Here is a 20790-nt window from a genome sequence, read left to right on the forward strand (position 1 = left end):
CTACGGCCTTAATCCCTTCTCATTGTGGTAACAGAGCCGTGTCGTGGAGTGGGCCGGTAATGGGTTGGTCTATAATGAAGTTTTCTGCTCCTGATAATACGAAGTTCTTTATTACACACCAAAAGTAAACTTCTTATAAACTATCTTTGGGTATAATGGCGGCGTATTCACTGATAGTAATTGCTTCCAGGCAACCGCTAAGTGTAAAGAGAACGACAGTTGCATAAAATAGAGCCATATCTATTAATGATCTTATACGACTTTAAATATAAATTACATTTATTCCGAAATTAAGCATTTTAGAGTCGATCTAAAGGACTGAAACTAATTGACCTCTGTCTACATTTGTTACCTTTATAATACACCAAATGTAGGCTTATTCTAATATCAGTTGGAGCGAACCCGAAAGTTAATAAATTGCTTATTACTAACTTAGATTAGACAAACTTAGCTTTACTATTTTTATAACGCAATATGCCAGTATACTTTTCTTATCGCTACAAATTTTCTCCACCCCAAACTTTTAACGCTTATAGGTAACTTCTTCATTATACAATTTTTTGACGTAACTTTCGCAGTGTGTGTTCTTAAGTGGGAAGTCCGGGATTCGGTGCCCGGCTGGGTCTATTTGGCAGTTATATTAGGTAATTATAATTTCTGAATTTATGTTCTTTCTTAAGCTTCAGTAGTGGCTTGATGTGGTATAAAGTCACTATTCATCTATAAAGATGTATTGTTAAGCGATTTAGCGGGCCAGCACGATACGGTGCGGCGTGTAGAAAACGATTAGTGGTTTCAGATTTAATATAATTGCCGTAATACTAATAGGTCAGCCCGCTACCGTCTAAAACTTCCTCATCCTCTATCTAAAACTCCGCAACTTTTGTGTACAATTGTAGTCGTAACCTGTAGTTAAATAATAAATTATAACAAACGACTATTAAATGTCTACGTAGGTATAAAATAAAACGTATATTTAATGTATATATAATACTTCAATGTTAACACACGACTATAACACATTCGTAAGTCGATAGATGATGAATCGTATAAAAGGTTAAAGTTATGAACACAGGAAGAAGTCTTAATTCAAAGCAAAACACAAGCACTAAAATCATGTTGGTACCTAGTTATTTTTCAATTTAAATAACGTTAAGTTGAAATAGTGTTTCCTCAATCCTGGACCAAATGTCTCTAGTGATAAAACAAAACAAAAATAGTTCAGCGCATGTACCAAAACAGTTCGGGATGACAGATACGCTCGGGAATAACATTTCGCCACGGGAAGCGATCCGAGCGCCCGTGCTCCCCGCTCGAAGTAACTTTTCAGTCACGTCGGGAATTGGCACCAAAAAATGACACCCGCTACTAAAATTATAGTCATAATATTCTTGATGGAGATAAAGTGTAAAAACGTTGACACATTACCGGAGGTGAAAAGTGAAGTAGATTCAATTAAAGGCAACTTGAAAAAAAGTGTCGTCAACTATTTCATTTGTTTTGATTCTTACAAATGTAACAGTGAGATTTTGTGGCGTTGTTTCAATTTAAAAATGTGGAAAAAGCGTAAAAGAGTGTATGATATCGTATCCAAGTCTGTCAAGTTGAGACTGAAGAGGAATGCAGTGGACTTTGACGTTGGGTATGTCATACGCGGCAAAAGTTCTAATGACGGAGAAATCGTAAATAAGCCAACAGAGTCTGTGTTAATCCGGAGATTTAAGGAGCGATGGCCTATATACCTGTGGCGTCAGTATGGACTATTTACGGACGACTACCTTCAGAACATAAACCCCCACTGGTTGCGCTTTCCACCCCCGGACCCTCTGGTGTATCGCGCACTGGGAGCTCTCTATATAGTGTTGGGAGTAGCTGGCATCTTCGGGAATTTTATGGTCGTCTTTATGTACTTTAGGTGAGTACACGAACTTACCTACGAGCTTATACCTTGCATCAGGCCACCGAGTTATACGCTCTAGCTAACTTGCTCTATTGTATGTATGCGTGTATTTTTTCTATGCGATGTACGATAAAAGTGCATGCAATAATTCATTCGTTCTTATAATTATGCTAAACCCTGGGAGTGAAGCAAGAATTAATGGGTACCTACATAGTTCATTCAACGTAAAAGTACGCTGACCGTATTACTGCACTTAAGCGAATTTTAATGACACGCGTTTAATGTTTATTAACTTGATCTGTATGCAGTTATGCATGAACTATGATAGAAGTCCACCTTTTAATTAAATTTACATTAAAGAACTTTTAAAGGTCCGAGAAAATGTAAAAAAAACTAATATAAAAAATTCTCATGTCATTTTATATTTTTCGTTAAATCTGAGAATCGGCTGCCATAAGGGTAAGACAAGGGTAGTCCACCCCAAAGAAAAAAACACTTTTTGTCAAAAAAAATTATAATTTTCTTTTTAGCATCCTCAAATATTTTTAAAAACCCAAAGCGTGGACGAAGTGAAGAATATAAATATAAATTCTGCACAGAATCCAGTAATGTATAAACACTATAACAATTAAATTGCATTCCGAATTAGATAAAAAATATTGGGCCAGTCTGCACGTCTTACAAAACATACATACAAACATAGCACATGCAAGGAACTGGGAGACCTAGCGTAAAAATAAGACAAAGTTTTAATTTCACGACGCGCTTGATGATTTGTATCGTGCGTAGGTGACATGAAAGAGACCAGAAAATATTCTAGTCTGAGAGACAGTTTTTTCTACCTGTTACAACAAAACATTCATGTTTTTCAAATTGCGTAGGAGGAATTGGCCGCTTTAATTATTGACTGGATACTTTACAAATATCTCGAACTGTTAATAAAAATATCAACATGTTTCGTTTACGTCAGGCTATTTTGCAATCGCGGAAGAACTATATCTTATCATATAAGTAAATAAAAAAGTTACCGTACATTATTCTACTAGTCAAGTCCGTTTTATTTGATACCTATATGTGTGGTGGCCACTACTTTCGTTTTGAAAATTGTTATAGTTTATTGTATTCTGCGGGTCAAGCTCTTTTATTTGAACCATAAAGATTTGTGAATAAAAAAATTGTAATCCGCCATTTTGAGGTTGTGGCTTTCTTGGACCGATTTGCATCAAACAGCTAAGAACTCCCGACTAAATCACCTCTCAATAAAAAAAAACAAAATAACAATCGGTTCATCCGTTCCGAAAATACGATGCCACAGACAGACACACACCCACAGATACAAAATCGAAACTTATAACACCGCGTCGTTTGTGCGTCGGGGGTTAAAAACTTTACCTCACAATGACAGGGTGGAGCTAGATCACAGATTATAGTTATGTGACGCACAACAAAGTTGCTTCAAATAATTTTTAGTTTAGCAAACAACTTTTAAGCAGAATATAAAAGTGATATATTTACAAAGCTATATTTACTTACATCAACCTTAAGAGGGTCCCACGTGACGACGATCAAAGTTAAAGAAACTATATCTCGCACTCTTAGTTTGAGAGATTTTGTCCCAGGGTATATCTCCAAACTGCTTTATGTCACAAACTTTAAAATATTGTGTAATATATTAATCAATTATCCTATACATGGGCGTACCCAGCTTCTGGCCGAGGAGGGCACAACAACGTAATAGAATCTGAAACTCCAACGACTTCCTTCTCGATGTATTACCAGTTTATTCCACCGAGAACGAGATGGAATCGTCAATCCTCGTCGCATTATTGTATCCGGACGATGCCTTAAAACATTCGCATCATCCATCCATCCATCATCATCCATCCATCATCGCTTAATTTGCTTTGGATCATACTAATCGTCATCCGAAGAAGCGGTTTTAGAGCATAGAGCTTCTAGGTGTATATATATTTCCAACCTCAACTTAGGACAATACATCGAATATGAACTATATTTTACTATCAAACTGCGAGCCAACTTAAGGATCTGCATACCTACGTGGCTATATCAACCACGAAGCGCTTTGCATTTTCGTTTCTGATTCGCACCGCAAGGATCTGGAATGCCCTTTCAGCTTCCATTTCCCCTAGTACCTATAATATGAGTACCTTTAAATCGAGAGTAAATAGGCATTTTCTAGGCAAGCGCGCTCAACCTTAGGCAGCGGCATCATTTACCATCAGGTGTGATTGCAGTAAAGCGCTCGTCTATAAACATAAATAAAAAAAAACTCTCTGAAGCACGGGGGTTGGAACCGAAAAAGTCCGGGCTGGTACTGCAAATTCTTTATCAGAAATAACACATTGTCATTTCCTCTTTATTTTATCACTCCCATCATCGTTGAGCTTCTGATAATTTTTATTCACTCCACGACCCACCATATCGTATCGCCGTTCTGGACTCCTTAAGGTCGTGGCGTTTGTAGAATTGGGCTACCAAACGCGAAAAAACTGGTAATTTCAGAGATTAGCGCGTTCATACAAACAAACCAACTTCAGATTTGATTAGTTATCAAAATTAATGAAGAGGAACCGGTAGCGTAGGCTAGTACATTAAATACTTTTGTGTATGTATTTTATAAGTATAGGTATGTTTTACACAAATGGAAAAATGTGCTGAAAGAAACCTCAATTGTGTCATTGAGATCTTTTAAAACACCTTTTTCAATGATGCTTGAAACGATGGTTTGAGCTCAAATACTACGCTCCCACTCGTCAAATATTAAGTACAGACAGAGTATACTGTAGAATTTATTATTTTTATGACATTTTGTTTGTTTTTGAGAGTTAATGGCCTTCTGGACGCATTGGTGAACGTTGTTGTTTTATAAGTAGAGTTCCCGAATTCAATCCCTAGCGGATTAATTTGGGAATTTAAAATTTCCAAATTTTATCTGGTCTGGTCCGGTGGGACTCGCAGTGGCGCGCATAGAAGGTATGCCCAGGGTATGCAGACGATATAAAATGAAGAAAATCGCCAGTACGAGTTATAAAAAACTTAAGGATAGGCATTGTAAGAGTTATAAAAAGACTACCCTCAAGTATTTATAACTCATACTGGAGATTTTCTTCATTTTATATCATCTGCATACCCTGTGCATACCCACTATACACGCCACGGGTTGGGAGGCTTGGGCCGTGGCTGGTTAACACCCTAGGAGTAGCACCCAAAGTGGGACAAAAAAACGATTTAGGGTTCCGGTACGATGCCGCGTATAAACTGATTGAGAGTGCCATAGCCAAAACAGTTTAGCCCCCTACCATTTTAGACTTCATCATCTCTTACTACCAGACGGGTTCGAAGGCAATAGCACCCTCGCACCCTTGCATAAAAAAGTGCTTTAAATTGATGCCTCACAAAAAACTTATAATTTCAATGCAGGCTCAATTATCATTTTGATAGTTTGTCAACTAACTCACAACCCCAAATCTACCCGACTCAAACTTGTCTTGGCTTATGGAAAATAGCAATTTAAGGACGTATTCATTCCATGACCTGTGTTGTGTTGCTGTGTTTTGACGTGACAACGTCTTATAATTCGATGGAGCCTGCTGCACGCATGCAAAACATGACGTATGCGGCGTTACCTCGCTCTGAGGCGTTCCATTCAAGGCTTGAAGTGCAAGCGAGAGCGCGGAACGAGTGACAAAGAGGCACAGTCAGCCTCCGCGTTCGACGTCTGTCTCTCTCCTACTTGGACAGCTTCTATACAATAATACATTTACATGTTTTCGGCAAGGATGAAGTGCAGTGAAAAGTGAATGTGGTGTCAATTGTTTATAGTAACGATATGAAATTAAAATTTTCTTTTGAAAAATGCAATCATTCCATCAGTATTTTCTTACGACGTTGTCACGTTCAACTATCGTCAGTAAGCCGGTAAACGTAACGTAAACGGTTTTCCACTCACCATCAGGTAGGCTTGAGCCAATTATTATTATTAAAAAAACACTGCTGCTCTAGTTGATAGAAAAGTAGTAGCCTACCATAGTTTTTTTTGTATTGACGCAATTTGACTTCATGATGATAGCTGTAAAAATAAAGTTATTATCTATTTATTAATTTTATCAATTAATTCAACGATTTGACAATATCAACTCTAGCACAAACTTTCTGTGAGGCTAATAAAATCAAAAACCTATCAAAATAGCGATACAATTTTAATTATATGAGACAAACAAGTACTATTATTAAATGACAGTTAACCGCAAGCTAACTGTTTAACAAAATCAAATGACCATTTTGATAATATTAATTCCATTAATCCTCTTGTTAACAAATCGCAGTTTTGGTAATCTGATTAGGAGATTGTCAAAGTTTACTTTATAAGCGGATTATTTTATATAACTAAGCGTTATAGAAACTTTGAGTTCGATTATTACTGTTAAGTATCAATTCTTAACAGTAGGTTACCCTATAAAATACATTACAGGCTCCAAATTAATAATCCTTTGCTACAAGAACGATAAATCTTTAGAAGCATCCTTTCGACAAGAAATTTACCTACTAAGTAAAACTACGTCAGTATTTTATATAAATCCAATATTTATTCTCTCGTTTTCCTTGATCATCTTTTGTTCGAAGATACACATTTTTAACAGACTTAAAAACAGAAGGGTTTTATCTATTTTTTATGTTTGTTACCTCAGAACTTTCATATTAAATAGTTATAACAATAAAGTTATTATTTCAGACCACCGTTCATACATATTTTGTTGGTAACAATTTACTTATTAAACTATGTTAGTAAACTTTGTGTCTTAGTAACAATAACTTATTCTACTCGTATGTTAGTCCTTATTATCACAGCCTAGGCCACCCACCTTTATGCCTTAGCCTTATGCCTTGCCTTATGTACACCATTCCAGCTCCTCCAGATAGGGCTGGAATGGGAACTTCTCAACAGCATGCTCATTATTAACGCTGCACGCAAAATCCTGCGCTACTGTAACTGTAGCAAAACCTGACCACTATAAATAAAGAAAAAAAATTTGGATATAAAAAACGACTTTACTGATAAATTTAATATCAACTAGAAAGCAAGAAATAAATAATTTCTACAACATTTTTAAGTCAGTGCTAAGTAAAACAAAAAATACTATATATTACAGTAAATACGGACCATAACATGGACGGCATTTCAGAAAAACAAAAGTAAGCTTCTATAAATAAAACGCTAAAACATTCGCTTTTCCGCACTTGTGTCTAATTTTTAATACATAAAGAACAAACTTATGTTGGAGAACGTGTGGATAGGACTTAGAATAAATCTAGCTTTCACTTATTACATTTGACATATAATCGAGCAGAGTTTCTCCCTACAAAAACTTGATACAGAATAAATGCTTAAAAAGGTAATGCTTCTACTTTTATACGGCTCAGGTAACGTTTACAAAGTTGACAACAAAACGAACCAATAATAATATTTTACGATAGTTTAGGTATTTTATTTTACATAATATGTAGTTATTATTTTATTTGGAGAAACATTAAATATTTAGACAAGTATTATTATATAAAGCAAAATAGTACTATGAAAGCAATTCTATATTAAAGAATGTTGTAGTGACGTCACAATATGTTTATGGCGAAGCGTAGGTATCAGCCAGGTGGGCAACCGCTAACATTTTTTTTTTTAATCTCGCTAAGTTCTTCAGTATTATGCAAATTACATGCAGTATACTTATTGCATGTTATTTGAATAATACGGAATACTCTACTTGCAGTTAGACTACGATAATGGAACACCTACAAATTCACTTGCATATGTTGCTTCTGTCCGTCCGTCTGGACAACAGGTAATTAGTTAGACGTATGAACAAAAAGATACAAGCGGTCATAGCCTAGTGGTTAGGACTTCGGCTTCACTTTCGGGGCGCCGACTTCGAATTCCAACATGCACCTCTAACTTTTCTAAGTTATGTGCTTGTTTAGTAATTAAAATATCACTTGTTTTCTTTGTTTGAAGTATTTATTGCACACACATATTTTATTCAAATTAAACACAAATACAGAAGAGACTTGGAAAAATAAAATAGAGCGTGCAAAGGCACGGTAAAGGCTTCAACGGTAAAGGAAAACATCATGAGGAAAACTGCATGCCTGAGAGCTATCCATAATGTTCTTAAAAGCTTAAAGTGTAAAGCCCACCAAATGGTACTAAGCCAGTGCGGTGGACTACGGCCTAAACCATTTTTATTTTGGCAGGAGACTTGTGGCCTCTAGTGGGCCCTCTAGTGGTAATGAGTTGTTGGGATGAGATGAGATCGTGAACAAGCATTGGTCGGTATTTGAATATCATCATGGTGGAAAATCAACTTCGATTCTGGCACCAACCGATATCCCACTGTCAGAGGTATTTTTATAGGTATGTTTGATTAACTTTCACTAATGGTGTGAAATATATCAAACTGTTTACTTGATGCCCCACATAGACCTTCGAAGGCGACCCAATATCGATATCGAAACAACAGATTCTGCGCGAATGCGCTGTTACTACAGGAAAATAGCAATATCGATGTTTCCGTGAATGATATAAATATTGTGTTGACAGTCATATTCTCTGCTCATTGTATTCAGCATTATAGCGGTAGAGTATTTATCTGTCAAACTACAATTGACGAGTTCTTTTTCAAAATGTCATGTTCATTATAACAAAATGGAAAGTAAATAATAAATATTACTATAACCACTTTTTATTTGATGATTACTAAACGACATAAATGGCGAAAAAAATAAATAGATAGGATTAAAATTTAATAGTATTATTTTGCACTTATCATATATTACATTTTTTTTATAGCACTACAAGTTAGCCCTTGACTACAATCTCACCTGGTGGTAAGTGAGGATGCAGTTGAAGATGGTAGCGGGCTAACCGGTTTCTAGGCGACATCGCACTGGAACACTAAATCGCTTAGCGGCACGACTTTTAATTAATTTAACCAGCCCCGGCCAAAGCAAAACAGACCAGACCAGAGAAAATTCAGAAATAATAAATTCCCAAATTGCTAATACCAGGAATCGAACCGGGACCACCTAATTAAATTCATAGCCCTCACCATTGCGCCAGGGAGGTCATCAAAAAAAAAGTTTGGAAGGTAATTAAACTTGTTTAGTTAACGTTTACTCAACGTCCAGGTAACAGAAACTGAATAAATATTAGTACCAACAACGTAACTTGCAAACATAAATAATACACAGGATTTTTGTAATTTTAAAGATTATTACATATTACTTTTGAAATATAATACCTAACATAGATTTTTTTGTGTTCCATTACAAGTTAGCCCTTAACTAGGATCTCCTGGTGGTAATGATGCAGTCTAAAATGGTAGCGGGCTAAGCTGTTACTTGTTAGAGATTATAGCGGTTATATTAAAACCCATATCCCTGACCAGTTTCTACGCGACATCGTTCCTGAACGCTAAACCGTTTAGCGACACGTCTTTGTCGTTAGGGTAATAACTTTCAGAAATTATTCATTCCCATAATTCATTTATTGCATAAACTGTACATATAATAGTCTTATGAGCTAAAAGTTTGGGGATTACAGTTTGCCATTTCAGGCGTGCAATATTATTTAAGTAGTGAGCTTATAAATAGTTACATATTAAAAAAATTTAAATAAAATCGAAAACAAAAAAAAATTATATTTATATATAGTGCCCCTGCCGGAAATCGAAGAACTGCTGCGCAAAGAGAGGCGTCAAATAAATAAGATTTTTTTTTTACCTTTGTACTAATGTGTTTATGTACATTAGCATACTATAATTAGACTTATGTACATTTCCCGTACCGTACCATAACGGCAAAATGTTCCTTTAATAGTAAAAGTATAACGGCAGTTGGATAACAAGCAATACAGCTTCATCCATTCGGTTATGATCCAATCAATTTTTATTGTAATACTTGGCTTGTTAACAACATATTATGCGGGAAGCGGGAACAAAATATTAATTAAGTGAACATAAACTCCAGACATAGCAAAAACTCGTGTGGTCGGTTACTTCGGATTTCCAAGTGAATCATGTTATTCTAACCATATATTAAACCAGTGGCGTCCACGGTGTTTCTTATCAGGGTATGCATAGTGCAGGAAAATTGCATAAAACGGCAAAAATCCTCCTCTTATACGAGTTATATATTTGACGCATACACTATACCGACTAGTACTAAGCCGATATTGAAAGCGATCGTCTGACTTCGTCCGTGAAGAATATCTGATCAGTCAAATAGAAAAAAGTGAGATCAAAAACTTTACTGCCGCGGTAGCTCTTCCAAGAAGCAAGCTTCAGGCAAATTTCTTTTAGATCGGTTTAGTGATTCATATTTTGGAAAGCTACTAACTGACAGAGTACACTTTAGCATTTTTAATATGAATGTAGTTTTCAGTCAGCAAAATTTCATAGAATCCAGTTGAAACACTCCTTAAAATATATAAATCAGTAATAGCAGTATTTAACACCCTTTTAGAGTTGTGAAATAATATGTAATCCACCATTTTAAACCGATTTTCAGAAACATGTCTAAGAACACTCCCGATTAATTCAGCTTTCAAGCAAAATCCACATTGGTTCATTTGCTTGGGATATACGTTGCCACAGACAGAAAGAGACACACACACACACACACATGTCGTTTTGCGTCTGGAGTTAAAAATATTAAAGAGATGTTAGAATCAATAAAGTCAAAATTTAACTATGCTTCACAAAGCTGTGATTAAATACCAATTAAAGTATTTTAAAGTATTTTATTAAATACCAATTAAACAGTAGGTTAGTAAAATTTTCTCATACAAACTTTTAACGTGTTTGTGGATTCTAATTTAAAAGTAAAAGTAAACTTTTATTTGAACATTATAACTTTTCGAAGAATTACAAGAAATTGTAAACTTAAAACAACATATTTTACCAGGCAGTATTATTTTTTCCTAGCATAATGGACAATCCAATATTTTATATAGGCTGGTACCTTCCCCCACTTCATCTGTATGTATTCATGTATAACTAATGGAAGTTTCATAAGATAACTAGTATTAAAATATGTAGTTATTTTAGTACATGCATTTTGTTTTTTTTTTTAACATTATCATCATTATCATTTCAACCACAGGTCAACTGATGGACATAGGACTATTAAAAGGATGTCCCTGCGACTCGTTTTATCTCTTATCTCCACCTCGTTGGGAGTCTATCAACCATCACAGTGCTGCGACACTCTGCCTTCTCTATAATAATGGTTTTCTTTGTCCTCCACATCTCATCATATTTATATCATGGGCCCAGATTTAAATGGCAATTTTATTGTGTATGTATTATAATATATGTTTTAACATGATACTAGGTAAGTACTTGGTAATAACTATATTCGTAAACTTATAAATAATACTAGGGCTTCAAACGCGCTCTTGTTTAACAAGAAGCCCGCAAAAAACTTAGACTTCATTTTGTTATCACTAACTCACATTGTCAATTTGACAATGTAAAGAGCCATGATCTAATAATATTTTGCGTAATCTTTTGAACTATAATATAACATTATTTTAAGCATGCCAGAAATTTCACAAAGCTGCTTTGCTGAAGCCTTACTGCGCATCGGGCAACATGCAAATGTACTAAATTAGCAATAATAGACTAAATTAATATTAATTAACTAACGGATATAATAGCATTACTGCAACGAGCCGCTAAACCTACAAAAGGTCTCTGGCCAGCAGTGGATATCCATTGGATGATATGATTTTTTTATTTATTTATATGATGATGTCGTTAATAGCGTTCGTTCGCATGTAATTGTAAGCTAAAGTATATACTATATAAACTGAACAATGCAAAGGTTGCTCTCTTTTTAAATGATACCTACAATACTTAATGACACTTTATAAAACTCTTACCCGATCAATATACAGTCAGCGAACATTCGCAAACCACGGTACAGCTATTCCAGGCACTCCAAAACCGTTTCATGCTTAACTTACCAGCTGCCCTTGATTCGTGCGCAAACTTGACATCCGTAAGGGCCTAAAACTCCCAACGATCCCAACATTTCAAAAAAGTCGCGCAATGATAATTTATTTTAAACCACATCGCAGTCTTCGTTGGCGTATTTATAAGAAGGCTACCTACAGGTTTTAGTTCAATTTGTAATGTATAGAGACTCACGGTTGTTTTTTAGCTCAAGTGACAATACTTCCTGTTAAACCTTCTCATTACAACCTCTACACTGTTTCATCTCAGTAGCAATCTTCGGTCTCTAAAACCTAAAAAATTACTACGTGTTTTAAATTTGGCACGAAATGGATATTAATAATCATTACGAATAATCGGTAAAATTGAATAATAAGATCAACACCTATTATGTCCAAAAGAGATTCGTTGTTAGTAAGAAAATCGATGGTAAGATACTTAAAGTTGCGTGTTTTTTTAACTATTACACTATAAAACTTACAATTATTTTACATCTGTATTATATCTGTGAAACATTTTATGAATCATATATATGTATTTTTAACAAGCAGTTAATACTATTAGTCAGTTATTTTTCTAAGTAGCCATCTACTCAACATTTACCCGTTCAATTGTTCTCATATTCGAGGGCTCCTGGAAGCAACCTCTTTACGATAACTTGTCCTTGTGCACGTCCTGTCCTTATTCACATTTGTTTTAAACTTTGGGACTAAAGAAATAAATACAATATAATAAATATTTTCGTGTATAAAATGTGTAAAATGTGTTCACACGCACTTAACGCAAAATGAATGAAAGGGTTGAACCCCAATCCCTTAAGATCTTTTCCATTTCCTTAATTGTTTTTGTTTAATGAACGTAGGCGCAATTTGAAACCCAGTCACATATAATTATTGTGTCCTTTCCTTATTCGAAATTGTTTTTAGTAATTAAGTTTATAAAATAACATTCAATTGAAGATCACATAACAAAATTGCATCTAAGTTGAAATGTGGGATGTGTTTTAAACAACATTTCAAATGAGATACACTCTTTCAAAATCGATTTTAGTAATTAAGTATATAAATTAACATGTAATTGAAGATCACATAACAAAATTGCATCTAAGTTGAAAAGTGGTATTTGTTTTAAAAAACATTTGAAATGAGATACAATGGGTAAATTTTGGTTATACTAGGCTTAATATTACGTACCTACCTGCTAAAAGAAAGACAATATGTTTTATTTAGTGGAAGCAAAATCCTCCTTAATTAATTATACTGTGTTGGGGCTGCAGGATTTTTCTTTGCGGTGGGGGAAACAAATCAACAAGACCAATGCAAAAGGTTTGAAATTCCTTAACATATCTTTAGAGATATTTTGTCTGGCCTCGGCTGAAGCATATCCCAAAGATTCAGGTGTTACTATACAGGTATCAAGATACCTTAAAAGAGTAAATTAAAGCAGTAGAATTTTTTCTATGACAATGATCAATTTCACCGACCGATTCACTCTCCGGTATTTAACTCTCCATTATTCTATTGCTGCTTGAAAAAGATAAAACGTATAAACGTTCGCATTTATTTATATATAGATAATAAATAAATATATGGTAACATCAATTCATTTATATTTATAAAAGCAATTCATTTATATATATGTAAATGAATTTATATATAAATGAATTGCTGACTAAAACTCAAGAAAGGCTGGACTGATTTGCCACATTTTACAATAAAATATACATGTTAAAAAATTAAAATTTGATAAAATATTCATGGAGGTCCAGGGAAGGTTTAAACGGTTAGAAAATACGGAAAATCGATGTAGTGAAAAAAAATTGTTTACAAATATTAACCTCATGTTATCATGTAATATATAACATTGTATGCGTTGCCTGTTATTTAGATCTGAACAATAGTAACGTATACTTTTTTTTTGTTTGTAGGTACTTAATTCCATAAAACTGAATAAGTAGTATGTTTGTATATTTGGAACTGCCAGCACGATTGAAAAAACTTTACGTAGCTCATTTATTAAGAAAGGTTGTAGACTACTTAGCTGTACGCTACGTCCAGTAGTTTACGCGAGTGAGACCGCAGGGTACAGCTAGTATTAACTAATACAAATATTTTTAACAATTTTAAAGCCGCACTAAAGCTAACCATGTAAATACCCACGCTTGTTACCACATCCATCATAGATACCACATCCATCATAGATACCACATCCACTAGGATTGTATTCCAACCATTAGGTTATGAAATACCATATTAATGGTATTTCATAAACCGCAGCAATTATCGGTAGTTACCATATAATTACGCTAATTGATTAATTGCTGCGGTTAAATTGAGTGACATGTCTGTGCTGATTGTAACTCAATGCTTTCGCTTTAATTGCTCCTGTCAAATGGTTTGAGTTTGTAACAATAATTGGTATGTACCTACCTATCTACCTATATATTCTATGGTAATAATAACATGGAATAATATAAGTCATTACTAAAATAATAAATAATTGTGTTAGGTTAACAGTTCCCGTCTGCTACTTCATCTGCCATTTTTCGTGGGATAAAGAATTACGTGACTTTTTTTTCAATTTTTTGCGTAACTGTTATTTTTCATCATTCATTATCTTATCAGCCTGCGTCCAGTACGATTCAAAATAAATGCGCCCCTGAAATTTGCGCACGATGTTGCGCAGCACACACATTTTGGGTGTCCGGTGTAGCGGGGAGGATAGCAGCGCACGTCTGCTAACTTCACGCAGACGCATTTAAGTTTGAATCGTACTGTACGTCCACTGCCGAACGTAGGCCTTTCCCAAGAAGCGCCACCACCCCGGTCAACCTTCAATCTTAAGACGTCGGTCCATCGTGCTGGAGGACGTCCCACACTACGCTTGCTTGTTCGTGATCTGCACTCTAGAATAGTTCTGATCCAACGGCCATCGCACCTACGACAAGCATGGCCTGCCAATTGCTGATAGTTTGGGCTATGTCAGTGACTTTGGTTCTCCTGCGGATCTCTTCGTTTCTAATTCTATCCTAAAAGGAAACTCCCATTATAGCCCTCTCCGTAACTCGATAAGTGACCTCCATTTTGTGGATCAGTCTTTCGTAAGCATTTCATTGCCATAAATAAGGACGGTTACTTTTTTTTTCTTTGTTCGGTTTTTTTTGTTACTTGTAATCTAAACAATCTTTGTGTTACTTTTTAGTGTAAAGTTTATTTTCTGAAGGTTAAGAAAATAATAAAAACATAAGTACATACATAAAGAAAATCTTTTATTGTGTTTTTTTTATTTACTTTATCAAACACTTTTTTTAAACAAACTACACTAAAGAATATTACTAGATACGTTAGAAAAAACCGTGTTTCTATCTAAGCTACTCAGAAAGTCACGCTCCTCTGACCCCACGATAGAAAGTATTTTTGTGAAATTATCATCATTATATCCATTACCGTCCCACTACAGGGCACGGGTCTTCTCTTACAATGAGAAGGAGTTAAGGCTAATCCACCACGCTGGCCCAGTACGCATTTGTCGACACAGACCTTTGAGAACTTGATGTAAAACTCTCAGGCATGCAGGTTTCTACACAATGATTTTCCTTCACCGTTGAAGCAAGTTATATTTTAATTGCTTATAAAACACACATTAGTGGTGAGTGCTGGTATTCAGACGCGGCCCCTCGGCCGCTTAAAATCGTTGGAAAGTGAAATTATTTGTACCTTTCTAGGAAAATACATGCCTACATACGTACGGAGTATTTTAAACAAAATCAGATAATCAAATTGTGTGATTTCTTTTAAAAACGTTCTATTCATTAGAGATGTATTTATAGTTTATAGAAGTGGGGCAGTGATAAAATAAAGATTCTCTAAGATCAGTTAGAAAAAACTCTGAAATAATATTCATAAGAAATAGAAATAATATTTTCGTTTCTGGAACTGGAGCGTATTCACTAGAACGTAAACACTAAATGGTTAAAATGCATTAAATCACAATCATGAATAGATAGTCAAAGGAAGACAGTTTTCAGTGACCAACACCGGTCACCAAAATATATTACCCAATCCCCGGAATATACTTAGTATTTAAAACGAGGCATCGACGTCATTTGACATTTTATTTAAGACCGATTTTACTTGACCTCTATCCTATGATCGAGGTCATACAAAATAGTCGATTAGAACAAACATCAGGGATACTTCATCAATTTAGAATATGACCTATCGCTTTGAGTTTTCCTAATTTCCACGAAGAGATATTCCGAGCATTGCTTTCTCCCACGCCTGATGCAGAGAGCTATCCTCGGGTTATATGCTGTGCTATATCATTAATATATTTCACTAAAAGCTTCCTTGAATCAAAGTACCAGTAAAGTCTCAGTTATATATATTAATAATTATTACTTCATTAATATGTATTACGTATATAATACAATATCTTTGTAATTTATTTTCAAATGACTTATTTATTAGTATGTGGAATCTAGTTATTATGTAGATTTATTGTATGTATATTTTTAGTAGTTATCATTAATTACTATATTGTACCTTTATTTCACGTATACCACTTTATAAATTCATCTTAGGGTGGCTGGAAAAGATTTCTTATAGAGAGATAACCTCACATATCAATCTTCGTCATCATAGCTTCAGGTACATAAATTTAAAAAACTTATTTTATTTGTAAAGTTACTTTAAAATTTAAATTATTACATTTAATGCAGGTTTGAAAACGATATCACACCTGTATTATTTTTTTTCATTAAAATACCGTTCGAATGATTAAAAATAATTTAAATTCTCTGGTTCCAATTATAATAGCCTAAATTGGCATCTTTAGTCAGAACTCTCAAAAAAACTATTCGCAATGAACCTCGAAAGACTGTATCTTTTATTGTGTTAAACTAAAATTTTAAATCGTCGTGATCACTGACTTTATGTATTCAGAATACGTTTCAACTTTATACCTTAAGCCGTGACTGAGAAATAGAGTCTTTACACAGAGATGAACGGACAGACCGACCAACAAAGTAATCCTATAAGATCCACCATTCGATCGTAGCGTTGGTGCCTAAGTCACTACACGACAAGAATAGTGATTTTTTTTGTGTTTACTCCAAGAAAAAACACTATTCTGCAGTTGACTTAAACGTGCGAACGTGACTTTGCTTTTAGTTACACCAACCCCATTTACATACCTTCCACCAGTTTATTATTCAGTCCATTTCCACTGAAGGACTTTCCCCTACGAGTAACGTAAACAGGATAAAAAAGATTTTATCAAGATTAAAAATATTACGATGATGTTACCTCAAAAGACATTATATCTCCTAAAGTTGGCTTATTTTTTAACAGGAACAGTCTTTATGGGTACTTTCTTTAGGTTTGTATCTTTATCTACACAATATAAATATAATATATAATTTGTACTTACGAACCACAGACTTAAGAACATACAAACCGTGTACACGGACTAAAGGCCTCTCCAAGGTATGCCCATAAATAATCAAAGCGCCAGATTTGTGATCGTAGGAGATGGTAGTAATATAACACAGGGCGCTGCTGTGGGTTCGTTTGCTGCTGTTTGGAGGGGTTTGGGTTATATAACTGTCATCCTCCTAGCAAGTTAGCCCGCTACCATCTTAAATTGCCTCATCACTTAGCAATAAGTGAGGAATTCAAAAAAAAATCAAGTCTTTAGTACCGCCCATACAAAACAGTAAATTTACTTTTACTTAAGGTCATCTCTTTTTTTAACCGACTTCAAAAAGCAGAAGGTTCTCAATTCTGTTGGTATTATTTATGTATGTACACCGACTACGCTGGGATTTATGTGATTCTTCTTTAGTTTGGCCTAGTGGTTACATTTTTGGCCTAGTGGTTTTCGCGCTTAGTAGTTTGGCGTTGGGATGCCTTATCATAGTCGTAGCTATTTCGTATTCGTAGCGTAACCGTAGCATATCGGTTACCGTAGCTGTGACGTAGCAAAATCTAGCGGCGAAGACAACACCGCCATCTTCTAGATAGAGAACTACAGAATATTTAGATTATATCATCTAAATATTTAAAACAATAACTCATAGACACGTTTATACGCTATATATAAGAACTTAAACTTGATTTGACGCCCGATTGGCGCAGTGGGCAGCGACCCTGCTTTCTGAGTCGTGGCCGTGGTTTGGATACCCACTACTGGCAAAATTTTGTGTAATGTTAATCAATTTTTTTCAGTGTCTGAGCGCTTATCTGTGTATTATAAGTATTTCTGTGTATTATATTCGCATCGCTCGATTGCGCTGTGTGTAATGTCGTACTATTTATTATTATTATTATTTCAAGTGATATAGTTGTTGTAAATATATTTAGGTTAGTTTTTAAGAACAATGAAATATGCGTATTGTGTATTTGAAATTATATTCATTTCTCTAAATAAAGTATAAGTGATAGTTTTATAAGTTGTGTCCTAGTATCCCTTTTCCAACAACAGATCATTCGCTATAACTTTTCCCGTATCTTATATAGTCCCCTATACTATAAGGACAACAGTGAATGGACTGTAGCCTTGTATATATGTACGAAATGTTCGTTTGAAATAAAAGGGAAACCAATTTGGCGACCGTAGATTGCAGTTAGCTGCAAAGAATTTCATTTTCTATTCTTCTGACATGTCCAATTCCAATCTCAATCAGATGACATTAACGAAACATTCCAATCGAGACATTTTAAATTGTTCATACTAAACTCGCTTGAAGCAAACGAATGGATGAAATTAAATACTTAATTAGATACCTACTTGTCAATGATTGATGGATGCAAAACGCATACCTGTTTATATTTATTGTTCTTAGGCCTGAGCATTGCCAAGGCGCGTATTTGGGACCAGCCTATACATCTTTCATTATTTTTTAAGTGGACTATACTTGGATAAATTGTTGCAGATGCCGCACACTTCGAACTCCCGGAAATATTCTGGTGGCCAACCTAGCGCTCAGCGACTTCCTGATGTTAGCAAAGACACCGATTTTTATTTTCAATTCATTTAACCTAGGCCCAGCGCTGGGAAAGTATGGTAAGTAACGATTAAAACACCGTGACCTTTCATCGACGGAGTCTTATACAAGACTAAAGTGTATCAAAATGCCCACCGACACAATGTCATGAATATTCGTTTTGAATCAAATATAATTGTTATTATTTCTCAAATACGAATATCTTATTCATTAATTAAATGAGATTTTTTTAAATTCCAATTAATTTAATAAAATATGGTATGTTCCACATATTTTATTAAATTTATTGTTATAGTTATAGTTAACAAAAGTTTAATTATTTACCCACTTTACAAAATTACTGTATCATAGCTTCAATCTGTTACTTTAACATAATATTACCTATTACACTCAAGTCTAAATAAATATCAGTTTCTGAATAGCTTAGTTTAGTTAAAAAAATTCAATTGCGGAAGCGACGGAAATTCAGCGATATGTTCGTACCTGCTAACTAAAAATTATAACTTTAGACATTATAACCATGTGAACAGTCTTTGATTCATCGGATACTCACTGAAACCATATTCATTTACATCTATGCACAATGCACATAAGCTAAATACTTACACACGGAGGCATTTACCAGTGCACCATAAGCAGTTGCGTGCACTACATACATGCACAAAAGCACTGCCTTCCCTAAAATCTTTGTATGACTCATAAATGCGAAGGATTTTCCCATTTTATGGCACCTTCCTTCTTTATTAAGTATATGAATGAGAGATGGGTACGTAGTGACTAGCGATATATAAACCAGATAATTTTAGTTTATGTTTATTATTTTAGCTTGCGTGGTGTACGGATTCGTCGGTGGATTAAGTGGTACGACGTCTATAGCCACCCTCACCGCCATTGCTCTGGACCGCTACTGGGCCATAGTGCACCCTCTGGAACCTCTGAGGGCGCTGACAGCTATCCGCGCTCGATTATTCGCCGTCGGTGCCTGGCTCTACGCCGGAATCTTTTCTACCATACCAGCTTTAGATATAGGATACGGCCACTATGTACCTGAAGGGTTTCTCACAAGCTGTAGCTTTGATTACCTAACAGACGAAATCCCACCTCGCTATTTTATTTTTGTATTTTTTTGCGCCGGCTGGCTTGCCCCTTTATGCATAATATCCTTTTGTTATACGAGAATTCTGTGCATTGTTTCTGGCACAAGAAATATGTCAAGCAAGAATCAAGAGCAAAGACTTTCATCAAGGCACGTAAAGGAGCAAACAAAACGCAAAGCAGAACTTAAATTGGCATTCCTTGTGATAGTTGTTATAGCATTATTCTTTGTTTCGTGGACGCCTTATGCTGTAATCGCATTACTTGGCATATTTGGAAAAAGAGACTTAATAACGCCTCTGACATCAATGATACCAGCTCTATTTTGCAAAACTGCTGCCTGCATTAATCCTTTCATTTATATAATCACTCATCCCAAATTCAAGAAAGAACTCCAGAAGCTTCTATTCAGAGACAAGTCTCGACGTATGAATGGAACATTTAAGACTACCGTAGGCACCGAAGCATGTAAGAATCACAGACAAAGTCAAGACTTTAGCGAAACTGATGTAGAAGTGATAGAAATGAAAGACATTCCATATAACATCCCGAATTTACGGATGCATAATATAGAAACCATATCGTCTAGAGTTTCCGAAAGACAAGGGTCACAAAGGTCCCAAGGAAGCGTAAGCATGAAAAGTTTTGAAGAACAGGTTGTTCCCCCGCCATCTTGGTATTCGAAGCCAGAGTTCTCAAAAAAAAGAAGTTTTCATCGACGTTTAACTAAAAGCTCGTTTTGAAAACTCATTGCAATAGCC

At 35.0% G+C, this 20790-nt stretch overlaps 1 protein-coding gene across 1 annotated transcript; it reads left to right on the forward strand.

Moving 5' to 3' along the window:
• The first annotated feature begins 1355 nt into the window (after positions 1-1355).
• Positions 1356-20772, forward strand: LOC120626399 (opsin, ultraviolet-sensitive-like). The gene is made up of 3 exons (XM_039893922.1): positions 1356-1915; positions 18863-18993; positions 19760-20772. The coding sequence occupies exons 1-3, from the start codon at positions 1356-1358 to the stop codon at positions 20770-20772; spliced, it is 1704 nt and encodes a 567-aa protein (XP_039749856.1).
• The last annotated feature ends 18 nt before the right edge of the window (positions 20773-20790 follow it).

Source organism: Pararge aegeria, chromosome 9, assembly GCF_905163445.1.
Source record: "Pararge aegeria chromosome 9, ilParAegt1.1, whole genome shotgun sequence".
Lineage (NCBI taxonomy): Eukaryota > Metazoa > Arthropoda > Insecta > Lepidoptera > Nymphalidae > Pararge > Pararge aegeria.

What these genes read in the sequence shown, in the direction of transcription:
- LOC120626399 (XM_039893922.1), top strand. Translation starts at nt 1,356, where the DNA reads ATGACACCCGCTACTAAAATTATAGTCATAATATTCTTGATGGAGATA. An exon ending in GTCGTCTTTATGTACTTTAG is followed by an intron (nt 1,916 to 18,862) that starts GTGAGTACACGA and finishes AAATTGTTGCAG; the next exon opens with ATGCCGCACACTTCGAACTC. An exon ending in CCCAGCGCTGGGAAAGTATG is followed by an intron (nt 18,994 to 19,759) that starts GTAAGTAACGAT and finishes TTATTATTTTAG; the next exon opens with CTTGCGTGGTGTACGGATTC.